The 16,698-nt window shown below is 49.0% G+C and overlaps 1 protein-coding gene across 1 annotated transcript in view; it reads left to right on the top strand.

Annotated features, from left to right (window-relative positions):
* SNX1 (sorting nexin 1) overlaps nucleotides 1-12,012 on the top strand; it is a 45,967-nt gene extending 33,955 nt beyond the window's left edge. Inside the window, exons 10-15 of the mRNA XM_021093910.1 lie at nucleotides 152-245; nucleotides 1,294-1,499; nucleotides 3,862-4,005; nucleotides 4,546-4,626; nucleotides 5,108-5,179; nucleotides 5,757-12,012. Coding sequence (XP_020949569.1) covers nucleotides 152-245; nucleotides 1,294-1,499; nucleotides 3,862-4,005; nucleotides 4,546-4,626; nucleotides 5,108-5,179; nucleotides 5,757-5,807 — 648 coding nt within the window. The 3' untranslated portion in view covers nucleotides 5,808-12,012. The remainder of the gene's footprint in view (nucleotides 1-151; nucleotides 246-1,293; nucleotides 1,500-3,861; nucleotides 4,006-4,545; nucleotides 4,627-5,107; nucleotides 5,180-5,756) is intronic.

Below are 16,698 nucleotides of genomic sequence, written 5' to 3'. Positions count from 1 at the left end.
GGGGAGTCCTGAAATTTCTGAGATTAGAGACTTTGTTTTAAAAATCAGTCCGTTTCTTAGAAAAAGAAAAAGAAAAAAACCGCTGAGGAAAGACTGTGCTCTACACCTGTATGAGTAGCCTCCTTTAAAGCTCTGGGCTTGTGTGTTTCAGTGGTTTGAGGAGAAGCTCCAGGAGGTAGAATGTGAGGAGCAGCGCTTACGCAAACTGCATGCCGTTGTAGAAACTCTAGTCAACCACAGAAAAGGTAACAACCTCTGAAATGCACTTGGAGCTGGGGAACCTGGTGTCTCCAGTAAGCTGGAGCTGGGAGGGCATGCTGTTCCCAAGCCTCTCAGCCATTCAAGTTGAAATTCTCAGCCCATCTGGCCCTTGATGTTCTGATCAAAACGGTACGCCCTGCCTCTCCTGGCAGGAAACAAGACTCCACCACTGAGGCGTTGTTCTCCTTATCTGGAAGGGGTGCAGGGAAGCCATCCCAGTTACGGGCTTCTGTTGGGATGATTTGAGTTGGTAGCTTTTATCCAAAATGATATAGCTTTAGCTACATGGTCCAACAGGCAATATGTAAATGCAGGGAAACCACCTATGTCTCCTAACCCTTCTTCACCTTTCATTGATGGGATTTGCTTAACAACCAGTAAAATTTGCTGAGTTTGAATGCTTTTCTTCTCTGACTTGAACATGCTGGCAACTGGAAATTTAAACAGGCAGAAAGTCATTTGAATGAGGCCAGCAAAATAAGACCCAGCCCATGGGCCTGACTTGGCTCTGGGCCTGTTGCTGAGAGCTAGGAATGATTTTCATATTTTTAAAGAGATTGGGGATTGAGGGGCAGGGGAGGAAGCGAGACCATATGTGGCCTGCAAAGCTTAAAATACCTGGCTCTTCAGAAAAAAATCCTGTTCTAGTAGTGCATGCAAGCCTGTGGTGTGCACATATACTTAGTCTCTTGTGTAGACAGGCCTCTTAACATGAGCTGTAATGTAAAATCAGAATCATTCCTTTGGTCGGTTTATTGTGACTGGCCCCTGGTTCTCCAGGAATATTGGAGCTGCTTCCGAGTAGGCCTAACCTAGGGGAACAGGACAGCACATGCCGCTCCCCACTCACATGACCAGCTGCATTCCCTCACTTTCTGAATACAGTTGGCTGTGGGGTGAGTGACTAGGTTGCAGAACCCACGTTTGCCAGACAGGGGGCCAGCATGGCTCAGACAGACATCCATGCAATGCCAGCCGACTTGTCCTTTTTCCTCGGGCGATCAGAGGCCTCTGCCATCTTCCTCCTTCCAGAGCTAGCGCTGAACACAGCCCAGTTTGCAAAGAGTCTTGCCATGCTCGGGAGCTCTGAGGACAACACAGCCTTGTCACGGGCACTCTCCCAGCTGGCTGAGGTGGAAGAGAAGATTGAGCAGCTCCACCAGGAACAGGCCAACAACGACTTCTTCCTCCTTGCCGAGCTCCTAAGTGACTACATTCGCCTCCTGGCCATAGTCCGCGTAAGCCTCTCTTTCCTTTCCTCTTTCTCCTCCACTCGACTTAATTTGTCTTCTCCTTTGCCCATCCCCTTCCCAAGACGTTTTCATCCATTATAGCTTGAAATAGGTATAATTTTTCTACTCTCAAAAGAGAAGGTATCCTGTGCCCCCAAAAGTCCATTAAACTCTTAGTTATCACTGAGTCATTTTTAGGTCCACAGCTAGTTTTTAAAAGAATTTGGACAAAAGACCACTCTCAAATTTCCACGTAGCCCCCCTCTTTGTTGTTGAAGCTGGACAGCACCCTCTATGCTCCTTTCTTCAAGCAAGGTTTATTAGAGACCTGCTCTCTTGACCCCATGGAGCAGTGACTTCCTCAGTCCTTTGGTCTTTGCCTCCTTAACAGTAAGCGGATGCTTTGCCCTGGTAAGAGCTCTTGCTGGCTTCCACTTGTCCCTCCAGTGTGGGCAGTCAGGTAACTACATGGAACCGGCTTGGCGTTGCATGGAGGAGTGTGGCCAGGGAGCTGAGAGCTTGTCACCAGAGCCCTCTGTGTGCTGTGCTGACCACACTGGTACCAACACTGCAACCTGCAACTCAGGTTGAGCACCACCTTCTCTTTTGGTGACCAGGGCCCTCTGGCTTCCCCTGACCTCTCAGAGTGGCCATGGAAGCTTCACTGGGCAGTGATGCTAGCTTTGGCACATCCTCCCTGAGACAGAGGAAAGAGCCAAGAGGGAACCTGGCGCCTGCCCTAAAAGGACCTGAGTCTGCCCGATCTGGGTCGGGACCAGGGTGTACGAGCCTCTCCCACTCCCCATCCCCAACTGTTTCCCCGCAGAGAGCTCCTGTATTGTCAAGAGCTGAGCTGCTCCCAGGGCTCTCATTTCCTCCGTGGTAGGATTGCTTAATATAGCCTGTGAGATTGCTCATTGTCCTCTCCCTTTGCTGTTTGGTTTGCTGCTAACTCCATAGTGATAAGAGGCTGAAAAATAACCTGCTTTGGAATTCTTAGAACTGGTCAGACTACTTAGACTCAGGAGCCATCCCAGGAAAGGGTTCTCTCTGGGGAAGCTTTCAGAGAGCAGTATTGTCTGGGGTCTCAGGAGGGCTCAGACTAGGATATGACCCTTAGGCCAGGTGGGCCCATGTGGACAGGGGGGAGGGAGGCCCAGCTGGGGCAACACACATTAGAGCACAGAACCGCGAGCTGGTCTTTTCTCAGAGACCCCACACCTGCGCGTCTCGTGATCGTGTGCTGGCAGTGGAATTGGACAGATGAGCAAGTGTTTCTTTTCTGCTCTTCCCTGAACCTGCAGCTGTACCACAGTGAGCCCAGGGGGTTAGGCTTGGACATGAGGTCACCTTTTACCTTATCTTTTGACATCGAGCTGTTGAGAAATTGCAGATGAGCAGCAGTGACAATGCAGGGAAAGGTACACTTGGCATCATTTCCCACCCTAAGGTTCAAGTCTTGCCAAAGGCCTGCGCTAGGAGGCCTAGAGAACATCCAGCAACTCCTGTAGGGAAGGGGAGCAAGAGAACAAGCTAGGGGGCTACCCCTTGAAGCCTACAAAGCCAGTGGGGGTGCAAGATGGTTTGGTTATGCCATGCAGCTGTCCTCTGGAAATGCTGATTGTGATCCCTGAACTGGAAACAGGGAACACCAGCAAGTGGCCTTTGGAGAGCAGCTTGGGGACCTTGGTAGCCTAGAGCAGTTGAGTGTACGGAGGAGATGAAGGTAGTGTGTCCTCTTGGTGCCTCAAATAAGTGTTTATTTGAAGATCTGTTAAGCTAACCCTGATTGCTTCCTTAGGTTGGCCTTCCCTGATACATCTCCCAGGCTAAGCTAGGTCCCCAGTGTTTTTCCAGTACCCTGTGCCCTGCTTGATTTCTCTGTACTCTGCATACCTAGAATTACTTGTTGGCAATAATATATCCTGTCAACCCTTCCTGTTAGATTATAAGCTCCATGAAAGCAGGCCTGAGTGTTTCTTTCCTCGTTGTATTCTGAGACACAGTAAGCACTCGGGGCAAGTATGTAGACTCTCGAACTGACTGAGGGAGTCTCCAGAGGGAGACAGTTCAGAAGCCATAATACCGGGCACTGGCATCAGGCCACCTGCTGGGCCCCCAGCCATCCAGCCTTGGGAGTAGCATGAAGCAGCATGGCGCTGGCTCACTGGACCCTTAGAGAGAAATCTTATCCAAGCTTGTGCTTTTTGGTGTTAAACTTCCAGCTGGGCACTAACACGTGGCTGCAGAACCTGCCCTTGCTCTGTCCTTCCCTAGCTGGGAAGAGCTGCTGGGAGAGCCCCCGAGGCACAGCCAGCAGAGCTCCTGAAGGGCTGGTTGTGCTCTTCCCCAACCTCCACCCCCACAGGCCGCCTTTGACCAGCGCATGAAGACGTGGCAGCGCTGGCAGGACGCTCAAGCCACACTGCAGAAGAAGCGGGAGGCCGAGGCTCGGCTGCTGTGGGCCAACAAGCCTGACAAGCTGCAGCAGGCCAAGGACGAGATCATAGAGGTGAGGTCCCCACCGCAGCACAGCAAGGGTGTTCTGCTGGCTTCTGGAAGATGCTGAGAACCCCATGGCAGGCAGGAGAGTCTAAGGGATGGGAAGCCTCTGAGAATGAGTCCAGGCTGGCCTTGAGACCTGGGCCCTCCTTCTGCTTTCCAGTACCACCCAGACTTGCCCAATCAGAATCTCTGCAGGAGCGGTCCTGGCTGGGTCATTGATATGCCTCCCTGGTAAGAACTAAAGTCACTTCTCTGGGGCTCCCAGCCTTGCTGACAAGTACCTAAATCAGAGCCTCTGGGATGCTGGAGCTTTTCTTAGGAGCCAGGCTTGGCCTGGGGCACATGGCATTTCTTTCCCAGCCAGCCCAAAGGTGGCCTTCTGCTGGGCTCTGGCTCCCATACTGAGTCTCTGTGTATCTGATCTTAACCCAGAGGGATAGACAGACAAATGACCAATCGAGGTCTCAGAGAATTGCTTTTCAGAGGTAAAGACTTAGTAGTAATATGTAATATATTAAGTGATCCTTTCTTTCCTCTTTCTTCCCAGTGGGAGTCTCGGGTGACCCAGTATGAAAGGGACTTTGAAAGGATTTCAACTGTGGTCCGAAAAGAAGTGATACGGTTTGAGGTGAGATAGCAGATCCTAGTTCTCGCCAGGGTACAGTACCTTGTTTAGTAGTGTTGTTGGTTTTGTCCAAGTCTCTACTGAGTAGGGAGACAGATGGCAGTGCTAGTGACTTGGCAGTTTGTGAACAGGTGTGCCCTATGTGTTTGTGTGGGTGAGTGTTTGTTCATTTGTTCCTGAGGCAAAGTGACTGTCTTACACTTGTTGCTGGACCAGGGCAATTAGACACATCGAAAAGCTTGCTGCTGTCATAAATCCTCTAGTCCCCTGTCCTTTGTCCTCCCCTTCCTCACCCCGCCACCATTCAAGAAAGCCTTGCAAGGCCTTGGCAGAAGCTCTGTGGCCGAAAATTATAGCTACTCCAGTGGCTGCCTCTGCTTTCCGAGGCTGTGTTCAGCCTTGGTCAGCAAAATACATCACCGTCCTATCAAGAGGCAAAGGAACAACTGTCTGGATGGTCAGTGTAGAATCCTGTCTCCTTTAGAAAGAGAAATCCAAGGACTTCAAAAACCACGTGATCAAGTACCTTGAAACACTCCTGTATTCACAGCAGCAGGTATGTAGCTTATGCGTGGCTTTTATCCTTTCCTGCCTGCTCCAAAGGCCAGCTGTCTGCTTGTGGCTTTGGTGACAGGATGGTCTGGCCCTGCTACAGAGGGGTTGGGCCCTGCTTAATCAGTAACTGAAAGTAGGTCCTGTTGCTCTAACATGGAGCATCCAATAGGGTCTTGCCCTAATCCTGCCGTGTGTTAGTTTTTAGGGACAAACCCCAACTCTCCCCTTCCTCTAACCCCGAGATACCATCTCACCCTTTTGAGGCTGAGGCCCCAGTCAGGACGTGAAACAGTGGCCCCCACTGTGAGCTAACTGAATGGAGCCCAGCTGTGACCCCCACAGGGGTACTTCCTGGACTGTCCTTAGATACTGCCCTTGTACTTGATGCTTTCCTGAATCCAGAGCAGAAGGGGCAGTGTGGCCAGCTGGCCAGGCTGTCCCAAGGTGCACTCTCAGCCCAGCCACTCCTGAGCTTGGCCTCGGCTCAGGCCTCCCTTTGGGTGGCTGAGACACTGGGGCAGTGCCGTGGCTCTGCCACTAGACGGGGGCACCTGCTTACTGTCCCCACTTCTTTGCAGCTGGCAAAGTACTGGGAAGCCTTCCTTCCTGAGGCAAAGGCCATCTCCTAACGGACTGAGGACACCAGAGCCCACCTGCCTGACGCTGCCTTTTTATACACTGTCCTCCTCCACCTCTGCTGGACCCCAGTGTGCATCCTGCCTAGCCTGGACCTCACCCCTTCCTCCCTGCCCCATGACCAAACTGTCCCCAGCCACTCTAACATCACTTCAGTTAGCTTCCATATATATTTTCTTACCTGAGAGAATAGTTTCTTGCTTTAAGCAAAAGACCTATAATAGGTGGTGGAATTATGGGATGGGGTGGAGTATTGATATAAATATATAAATACAAATGTATATTTTTCAGGATGTGGTTAGTGAACTGGGAATAACGTTTTCTGTTACTCCTGACGGTGCCATGAAAAGATTATGTAATAAAATACTTTAAAATCAGGTCACATGACTCAGAATGGTGGTGCTTTTTGCTTTAGGCTGGGGAGCAGTTGGGAAGCAGGTCTGGAATACTCCTAACCAAGAAGTTGCCAGGGTGTTGCCAGGTATAGTAAGTTCCTCTCCACAGGAGATCACAAAGAAGCTTTGGCTGCTGCTTCTCTGTGGAACTGGAGTTTCTTTTTCTCTACCTCAGCTACCTGTTCTGAGGGTCTCTTGATCTGGTTAACTCTTATTCCTACTTCTTGAGGGAAGGAGTTTTAAAGACATTTCTTACAATAAGAGCAGCAAAACCAATTCTCCTGCAAAGGAGGCCGACTCTTTTATTCCTGCCTTGTTTCCCTTAGCTGCCCAGGCCTCTCAGAGTCTTGCCTTCTGATAGCAAAGCCTTGTGTTCCGAACTTCTTTTTGCTGCCCATCCAAACACGTCCTCGGTAGACTGGTTTGTGGTAAAAGGGTAAGGGACTGATAAAGACTTAAAGCTTTATCCCCATAGACAGCAGAACCAGGCACTCAGCCCCTAGATTAAGTCACCCAAGAGTTCCTAAACCTTCTGAGTTCCAGGAAGCTTTATTATCCATGCCCAGGAGCACATGCCAGCAAAAGGCCCAAGTGTCATCAGCGCATGCTGAGAGCACTCAAAGGGGTCTCTGTGCAGCCTGGCCAGGGCGGCCCAGTCTCAGATGTGCCATTGCCGGGCTTCCCCTCAGCTGCGTCCCCAGCTGCCTAGGCTCGCTGGTTGGAGCAGACTATGGAGCTGCTCTGTGGGGCTGGGCTGGCAAACTGCCTGCCCCGGGAACCTCGCCACCCCTAGCCCACCACCCCCAGAGATGCCCTGCTGAGGCACTGCAGGCCTTCTCTGTCATTTCTCTCTGGTTGGGGCTTAAGGTTGGGGAGGGACAGCCTGAGGCAAGAGGAGATGGTAAACAGCCCTGGTTTCCAGTATACCAGTCTGATGGCAAGTGCCTGACGTGCCTGTGCTGGCAAGTGTTTTTTTCAACATGTTGGTTTTTTGTTTTGTTTTGTTTTTGGAAAAAGCCACTGAACTCCCTCTAATATCCTAATATCCTTATTACCACCTTTGATTTTATCCTTCCAGTCTTATATGCTTGCTTTGCAGAGTTGTAATAATATACATATGGAATACTTGGTATCCTGCTTTTATCATTCAACACTGTATAAGTTATAAGCATTTTTTTTCTATTTTGTTATGTATTCTCACAGACTATATTTATAAGGCTGGGTAATTTTAAGGCTTTCAGAGAGTGACTGTACCATAATTCTGACTCATCCCTTGTTGTTGGATTCCTGGTTTGTTTGGTAACTTTTAAAATTTTACTACAATTTTAAATTTACAGAAATATCATAGAGAATTCTCATATATCTTTTACCCACATTTACCGAGTGTTTCATTTTATCCCATTTACTTTACATTTACTTTATGACTTATGATTTGCTATGTCTATATCTACATGTTGTATTTTCTAAATCATTTGAGAGTAAGTTGCAGACATTATGCCCTTTAGTCCCAAAAGTTCAGTATGCATTCCTTAAGAATAGGGACATTTTGGAGTTTGAGTCATGGCTCAGTGGTAAGGAACATGACTAGTGTCCATGAGGACATGGGTTCAATCTCTGGCCTTGTTCAGGTTAAGGATCCAGCATTGCCATGAGTGAGCTGTGGGGTAGGTCACAGACGCAGCTCAGATCTGGCCTTGCTGTGGCTGTGGTGTAGGCTGGTGGCTATAGCTCCAGTTAGACCCCTAGCCTAGAAACCTCCATATGCCGCTGGTGCGGCCCTAAAAAGCAAAAACAAACAAACAAACAAAAAACTGGACCTTTTCTCATAACTTAAAACCATAAGCATACTTATCAAAATCAGGAAATGTAACCCTGCTCTAATATTTTGTAGATTGTCCCAGTAACTTTATAGTGATACCCCTTTTCCTGGTGCAGAATCATGTGTTACATTTCATTGTGATGCCTGATTACGTATGTCTCTTTTAGTCCAGAAGAGTTTCTAAACCTTTCCCTGCCTTCCATCACTTTGGCATTTTTGAAGAGTACACCAGGTGTTTTGTAGAATGTACCTTAATTTGGATTGGTCTCATGGTTCCACAAGGCTTGCTTAGGGTTTTGCACATGGGCAGGAACATCACAGAAGTGATGCGTCCTCAGTGCATACTAAGTCAGCATGTAATGTTAGTTGGTCCCATTAATGCTGATGTTAACTCTGATCACTTAGTTAAATTGATGTCTGCCAGATATTCTGATATCATGTAAGTATTTTGTTCCTCATCCATTGTGATTTTCTAACTCTGTGTTTCCTTCTACATTTACTGATTGGCATTCTACTTCTAAAGAGAAGCATCCCTCCTCCCTATTTACTAATCTACTTGTTTATCAATATGGACAAATGGATTCCTATTTTACTCAAGGCCACAAGCCATTGCTTTGATTTGTTTTGATTCTTAAACCATTCCAGATTTCTAGCAGGCTCCTATGTATGTTTAACATTTCCCCTTTTTTTTTTTTTTTTTTTTTAAACAGTTTGTTACTCTCTGGAGGTTCCCAGGCTAGGGGTCCAATCAGAGCTACAGCTGCCAGCCTACACCACAGCCACAGCAATGCCAGATCTGAGCCGTGTCTGTGACCCACACCACAGCTCACGGCAACACCAGATCCTTAATCCACTGAGCGAGGCCAGAAATCGAACCTGCAACCTCATGGTTCCTAGTCAGATTCATTTCCACTGTGCCACAATGGGAACTCCTTTCTAGGGAATCTTGATTCCTTTGAATGGAGAAGGATATTTAGAAACCAAGATCTGGGTGCTGAGTGTGCCCATTGCTGCTGGAGTATTATTGCTTCTAGGCTCTTGGCAAACAGCAAGGAAATAGATATTGCTAAAGATATATATATATGGAAATGTCAAGAGAGATGGAGATAGATGTTATAAGAAGGAATCAGATATTAAAAATCATGAATTCACACTGGTATTTCCAGTCTAGCCCCATAGGGTTTATTCTCTTCTTCTCCCTTTTCCGTGTTTGTTAACCCTCTTCTCCAAAAAAAAAATTAATTTTAAAACTTTCTCCTTGTTTTGTTATGTTCCATCCAGTGATCATCTTGATGTAAGACTGTTGTTATTTCCTTAGGATGCACTCTACTTTCAGAACTTCCTCCTCAGCCTCCTGTATCCCGAGGCTAACAGGGACAGCTGTCTTCAGGGCTTGTGCATTTCTGTGCAGAGCTTGCAGACCTGGAAGTTAGGAAGGCCAGTAGCAGGTTCAGCAAGCGTACTGAGCCAGAGGCCCATCCGGGGGAATAGCGCCACAAAAGAGGAGTCATTCCACCTGGGGACTCGCGAGGAAGAAATTGCAGAAAGGGATGCTTGAACTGTGTCTTAAAGGTGAGGAGGGGTTTGCTTTTTCCTCTGGGACCACTCTGCCTCCCTATGTGGTGGCAGTGGGTGACCCATGGGGAGTGATGAGCAGGAGCTGGGTCACGCAGAGCCTGTGACCTGGGGAACACTTTGAACACTACCCTGCAAGTGTGGGGAGCTCCAGAAGAGACTCGAGCAGGAAAGAAAACGTGGTCATATCTGTGATGTCGACGTATCAGAAGGTATGAGGCTGGCGGCAAGGAGAGCCAGCCAGAGTGTGGAGGAGGGCAGTAGTGATGGGAATGGAGCTCAGGGAGACAGGGAGGAGGGAAGCAGAGCCACCGGGGTCTGGTGGCTGATGAGAGGCCGAAGAGGCAGAGGGAGAGGGCCATAGCTGGCATGACCCACAAGCTTCTGAGTAGACTGGATTTCAGAGTAGACGGTGAAGCCCTTCATGACGTAGGTAGTACAGGAGGCCAAGTAGGTGTGGAACAGTTGGGCAGAGAAGCAGTAGGGACAGCAAGTGCTGACTGTCACAGAAGAGGCTTCCCTGAATGGGAAGGGGGGACTGTGCTGAGAGGTGAGGGAGATAGAGTGAAAGCAGGCTGTGTTTTATGTAAAAGGTGGGTCAGAGCTAGCATGTTAAAATTCACAGGCAAGAAGGGGAGCAGATGCAAGCGCACTGAGTGGGGAGCCTCACTGCTGGGCTAGGAGGAAAGATAGGGGTGGGGGCGGAGAGTAAAGGTCCCCTGCTTGGTAAGAAAAGAGGTGTGGAGATGAGCCTGCATCTCCCCTCCTTCCCCTCGGGTTATTTCCTTGATGAATCTCTGGGCTCCAGCATCCTGAAGATGAGGGCTTAGAACTGAAGGGACCCCAACATTCAGGATGAGTATTCAGTGTCAGAACAAATGAGAAAAGTAGCAATGATAAGACATGTCACTTACACATGGATGTTTGTAACACCGAGCTCTTTCCAGACAATTTTCATCTGAATGCACCTGTAACTGGAGAACCCCAAAGAAAATAAAGAATTCCTGTGCACCTCAAATTTTTTAAGAAGTGAGAAGCTAGTGGGATCTAAAGATGGGGCCAGGAACTGGCCCTGAGGTGGTGGGGGTTTTTTTCCCATCACTTCCTAGGAGCCTGGGTTGTAGGTGGGGGGTGTGGGGAGAGAAGGGGAAAAGGAGGAGATCCCTCCTGGAACAAGGAAGGACGCAGCTTTGCCACAGCTGGCACCTGCCTGAACTGGGCTCTGTCTGCAGAGTCCCTGGCTGAGGTTCTCGGCTCCACACTGGGGAAGTCAGGCCTGAGCTCAGGAGTTCCAGTGGACTAGAACTCAGCCCTGTCTTCTGGCCCCAGGGCTGATGCGACATTGTCTGCCAATGTCTTGTGACACCAGTTGTGTGGTTTAATGTGGGTTTTCTCTGCCAAAAGTTAAAAATCCTGTAATAGCTGGCCTGGGCCTTAGAGTATCAATAAGAGCTCAACTGCTACAAGGAACAGGAGGAGAGGAAGCAGGGACAAAGCACAAAAAGCAATTTCAGGCATTAAAAAAATTTAAGACTGTCAACTCCAAAGTAGAACACCTTTATAACCCTGTGGCCCCTGAAACGATCTGGGCTTAAAATAGGTGCCAAGTAGATAGCTGTGGAACAATCCGCAGGTGTGGGCCCTGGAGCCTTTTTGGTCCGTGAGAGGACCCATCTGCCTCTCCCTGCTTCTCTTTCCTCCACAACAGCACACTCACCTCAGAGAAATTGGCTCCACACGTGTCCTTCCTTCCTCCCTGCTGTGTGGCCTCAGAAGCCTTAATGGTGGGCTTTGTACCTGAGACACCCTAGCTCAGCCCTCATCCCTCTCCTCACTTGTACAATCACCCCTTTCTGGAACAGGCAGGCTTCACTGTTGTGGAGGAGAGTGGAAGTAAAGAGATGGTTGGCATTGGTTGATGTGTCAGAACATCCACCGGAGAGCCCCATAGACCCTTCTAGAACCAAGTCCATGAACATGACTTTGCAAAGAGGCCCATCAGAGCATTGTTTATAATTATAAAATTCGAAACCAATCTAAATGGACAGCGGGGGCGTTTCCGTCATGGCGCAGTGGAAACAAACCCGACTAGCATCCATGAGGATGCAGGTTTGATCCCTGGCGTCACTCAGTGGGTTAAGGATACGGCGTTGCCGTGAGCTGTGGTGTAGGTCACAGACGTGGCTCGGATCCTGCGTTGCAGTGGCTCTGGCGTAGGCCGGCGGCTACAGCTCTGATTCAACCCCTAGCCTGGGAACCTTCATATACCATGGGTGCAGCCCTAAAAAGACAAAAAATAAATAAAAGGACAGCAGGAAGGGATTAAATGAATTATGGTACATAACACAATTAGATGTTATGCAGTCTTTAAAGATGATATATAGCTATATATTCATTGACAAAAAAAAACATTGAGTGAAAATAGGTTATAGAATTACTTGCACAGAATGGTCTACATTTTTATAAAATTGTATATGAGGATGTTGATCAAATTGTTAACTGGTTGCCTCTAGGGATGGAATTTTGCATTATTTAACATTTTTATACCACTTTATGTTGCTTGGAATTTCTATGTATTATTTTTATAATCATAAATGTGAAATAAAACTATTTTTCATTATGGGAAAACAATCCACTGCATCCTTTGAGGCCTACTTTCTATGTACCTTCTCTGGGAAGCTTTCTTTAATCTACTCTCCACCCGCCCCAGCTCCAGGCTGGAGTGGGAGCCCGCCTCCTTTCTTAGCTATCCTTGTCATCCTCTCAAACTTCTGGCCTTCCTCACCTGTGTTTGTGATGTTATCTACCTGGCCCTGAACTTGGACCCTGCAGACTATGTTCCTACTCATCTCGGTGCCCTCCTCCACTTCCAAAAGCAGCCTCCTGGCGCAGTGACTGCCCTCAGCTGTGGTGAGTATAGTTTCAGGAGCCTCTGGGCCCAGATCTTGGCTTTTTTCAAGAGAAACAGAAATCAGGAAATCCTGTGAAATCAGATTGTTATGATCATTATACAACTTACAGATGTGATAAATTCATTTGAGTAATAAAAAAATAAAATAAACATATCTAAAAAAAGAGAAACAGAAATCAGGACTGGTTTGGGGTTCAGTAAGCTAGGTTTGGGGTTTGTGGTTGGCAGGGTCAGTGCTCAGGGTCCCAGGTGGGGCCTGCAGGCTGGGAGGTGAGGGCCCCTCGGCTTGACCCAGACAAGCCTCCTCCCCTCTGTCTATTGTGGAAATGCCCCTCTGGCTCTGATGACCAGACCTCAGGGGCAGAAATCCCCCCACCCAACCCCCTGCCAAAGCTGCTCAGAGGAAGCCAGCTGCTCAGCCTCCACACGACTCTTATCTGGGTCCAGAAAAATCCCCAAAGAAAAACCCTGTCCAATCTGAGATAGGACTTTTCCCTTAAGGGATGTGCTGATTGTTTCCAAATGACACCCCCTCCTAGGTTCAGAGTCTCAGCTTCCTCTTCCACTATGAGTGACAGCAGTGATGAGCACAGGAGCACAGTAGCAGATCTCCCCTTGGGAACATCAGCAGCCTCACACACACACACACACACACACACACACACACAAATGATGAGGCGCCTGGCAGCTGGGAACATGTGCAGGGCAGTGACCAGACTGCCCCGTAGAACCTGCCCACCCAGGGCCTAATAACAAGAGCTGCCCTGCCAGTGTGCTTGGGGCTTTGAAATCCCTCCAGCGCCATGGCCCTCCTCCCAGGTGGGTGTCATTATCTACATTCAAAGACTGAGCCTTAGAGACTTTAAGCAGCTGACCCAAGGTCACACCCCAGAGCCAAGACTTGAACTCAATCTGCTTGACTCAGCTTATCTGCTCCCAACTGACACACCCCACCCGGTCGGGCCTGGACAAGGAGGACCTAGATACTAACCCATGAAGGTGTTTTCTTAAAGGCCTGGTGGGCCTGTTAAGGACAGGTTACCCACCTATACCTTGTAGGCATTTGAGCTTCTCTGACACTATCAGCTACTCTCCCCAGACGTGCTCAGTGTGTGGGCCAGTCGGGCAGCAGGAGCAGAAGCTGGACGACAAGCACCTGGGTGAGTAGCTGGGGCCCATTAATGGCACAGACTAAAAAGTACTTGCTGAGGGGAAGCCCCAGCCAGCACCCAGGGCAGGGATGCCCCTTCCAGACCTCGGGCTGGGGCTGTGCCCACTCTGGCCTCTGGCCCACTTTCCTGTTGTCCCCAGGTCTCAGTCCCATGGCTCTCTTCACAGCACCTGGGTACCTGAACATGTCTTTGTTCCTTGAACCCGGTGTCCCCACATCTGAGGGGCGATTGGTTACTGACATCGTGCTGCAGTGTTGAGAGTCATGGCACCAGAAAATCCCCACAGGAAGCCGTTGCTTCAGATAGCAGGCAGCTGGGGTGGTCTCTGCAGCCGCCCCTGCTCCAGCCCTGCGTCCTGTTGCCTGAGGCACTGAGCTGCCTGTGACTTCTGGACAAGGAGCAGGTGCCTCCTAGGAGGAACACTGCTTGCCAGAGCCTTCCTGTCCCCTGAGAAGCAGGGCACCAGCCTACTGACCCCTGAGCCAGGCGTTGCTTTCAGGGCTCAGGCAGGACATGCTCGTCAGAGGTGCCTTCCTATCACAGCAGCCCTTTCCACGGCCCACGTTTCCTTTCTCACACCTTAGGCTCCTCATCTGTAAATGAAGTTTAGACTGGCTCAAGAATTTAGAATGTTTTAGCAGTAGAACGAATGATTTTTACACCAAAGTCCAATATTCACAACATAAAATTGTTACTTTATTATTTCAAATGTGTAAGATGTACTTATTCCTAAGGCAGTAAGGACTCTGAGGCTGTTAACAGGATAGTTGCTGATTTACATCAACTTCTGCTTCCAATTCATTCTCTCACCCTTTTTTAGTTGCACAATAATTGAGAAAATCAGGAAAAGCCTGATCACAGAGTTAGTAGTTGGAATAATGAATAGGTTTTGTTGTTGTTTTGTTGTTTTTGTTTTTTTAAGCTAAACTTGCAACCGCAGGCTACTAAAAGAGGAATAGAAGAGTTTGTTTTTGCTGTTTCAAAGATGAATCACTAACATTACATGGGCTGAACCATATGTAGTTGCCAATACCCCACAGCTTTGGCCTACAAAAGCAGAAAATTCATGTAATAGGAATATTGAAATAAGAATAGCTAACATTTGGAGTTCCTGGTGTGGTTCAGGAGTAAGGAACCCGACTAGCATCCATGAGGACGAGGGTTCATTCCCTGGCCCCGCTCAGAGGGTTAAGGATCTGGCGTTGCCGTGAGCTGTGGTGTGGTTGCAGACTCAGCTCGGGTCCCACAAGGCTGTGGCTGTGGCTTATTGGAAGCATGACACCATTTACTCCATGCAGAGCTCTCTGTGGTACAGATAAGGACCCTGAGGCATGGACTTTGTCCAAGGCTTCCCAGGTGACCAGAGCCCCTGGAGGAGCAGACCAGGACCAGCTCTGCACAACCCCTGCCCCAGGTTGCTGGGCCCCTAGGCTCGCCCTCGGAGGGAGGCCAGAGAGAATTCAGCCTCTGTCCCCAGTGGCTCCCCCACCAGCCCACAGCCCAGGAGCTGTTTGTTTTCTTAACGGGGTTAACCAAACCTCAGGAGCAGCGAGGGCCGCCCAGCAGAAGCCGAGCCAGTGAAAGGGGTTTTGTGTGCATGAACCAATGTCGAGCCAGTGTGGGAGCCGCAGTCTAGCCCACCTGCTCACCCATGACCAGGAACCCAGGAGGTGAGGTGGCGGGGGGGACACCTCTGCCCCCTGCTCTGGCCTTGATCCTCATCTGCAGAGTGAGACCAGAGAGGCCTGGCTCCCTGGTGGGGCTGGTGTGGGCCTTTAAGAGACAGCTGTTTACATGACCCCCAAGCCAGGAGCATCAACGTCACCAGCAACCTCGTGCAACAGGCACAGTATCAGCCTCCAAGCTAGGCCAGTGCATTCGGGAAACCCGAGTCAGGGCCCTGTAATCTGAGCCTGGAATTTGGCTCAGTGTTCATATACTGAGCAGGCCAAATGCTTGAAGTAAACAGAAAACAAACTATTCCTTTGTAATAACCGCTTTGGGGTGTACACCATGTCATGCATTCCTCTTTATAGGAAAATGTTCTCCCTAAATTGTTTTATCCCCCTGAAGAGATAAATGTCTCCAGGTCAAGAATCTTATTTTTTTTCATTTGCATCTTCACTCACATAGGAATGAAATGCTGTGAAATAGGGAGCTGCAGATGTTTCACAAGTCAAGTGCATCAAATCTCCCTCTGTAACTGGGGATGAAAATCCACTGACTTGAGACTTCTTAAGAACACCTGAAAATTAAATAAACAAGGTGGGATGACAGTCTGCAGAGAGAGCGAGTTGTCTAACTCTGGGGGTGGGAAGAGGGTCCTGTTGTTACCCTCAGCTGGCCTTCCTATACAGCTTCAGCAACCCTTGCTCCCTTCCTACCTCTTTCCCAGGCTTTTCCTTCTCTTCCAAGCCTTTGCCCAACACCCCCTCCGCCATTCATTCATATAGTCTTTCATTCAACACGTGTTTGAGTGTCTACTATATATTTGGCACCCTGGTGGCGACCACTGACAAGAGACCACATCCCTGGTCAGATGGTACTGAGTCTGGGGCTGACTTGGGGAAACCAGGGAGACATACGATAAACAAAAGAAACTCCATATTGGGATTAAGTGCAGAGAGAGCGGGCTTTGAGAGGGTGGGCAGGAAGGAAGGCATCCTTAAGGAGGTGAGTTTTAGGCTGAGAATTGGAAGTTTTAGGCAAAGCCTATCAGGTGAACTGTCAGGAAAGAGTATAAATGTCCTGAGGTAGGAGTTCCCGTCATAGCTCAGTGGTTAACGAATCCATCTAGGAACCATGATGTTGCAGGTTCCATCCCTGGCCTTGCTCAGTGGGTTAAGGATCCGGCATTGCCATGAGCTGTGGTGTAGGTTGCAGACACGGCTCGGATCTGGTGTTGCTGTGGCTGTGGCTCCGATTTGACCCCTAGCCTGGGAACCTCCATATGCCGCGAATGCGGCCCTAGAAAAGATTAAAAGACAAAAAAATAAATAAATAAATAAAAAT

Source organism: Sus scrofa, chromosome 1 (assembly GCF_000003025.6).
Source record: "Sus scrofa isolate TJ Tabasco breed Duroc chromosome 1, Sscrofa11.1, whole genome shotgun sequence".
Classification (NCBI taxonomy): domain Eukaryota; kingdom Metazoa; phylum Chordata; class Mammalia; order Artiodactyla; family Suidae; genus Sus; species Sus scrofa.
Note: the sequence above shows the minus strand (reverse complement) of the source record. Positions and strands in the feature narration are given on the sequence as shown.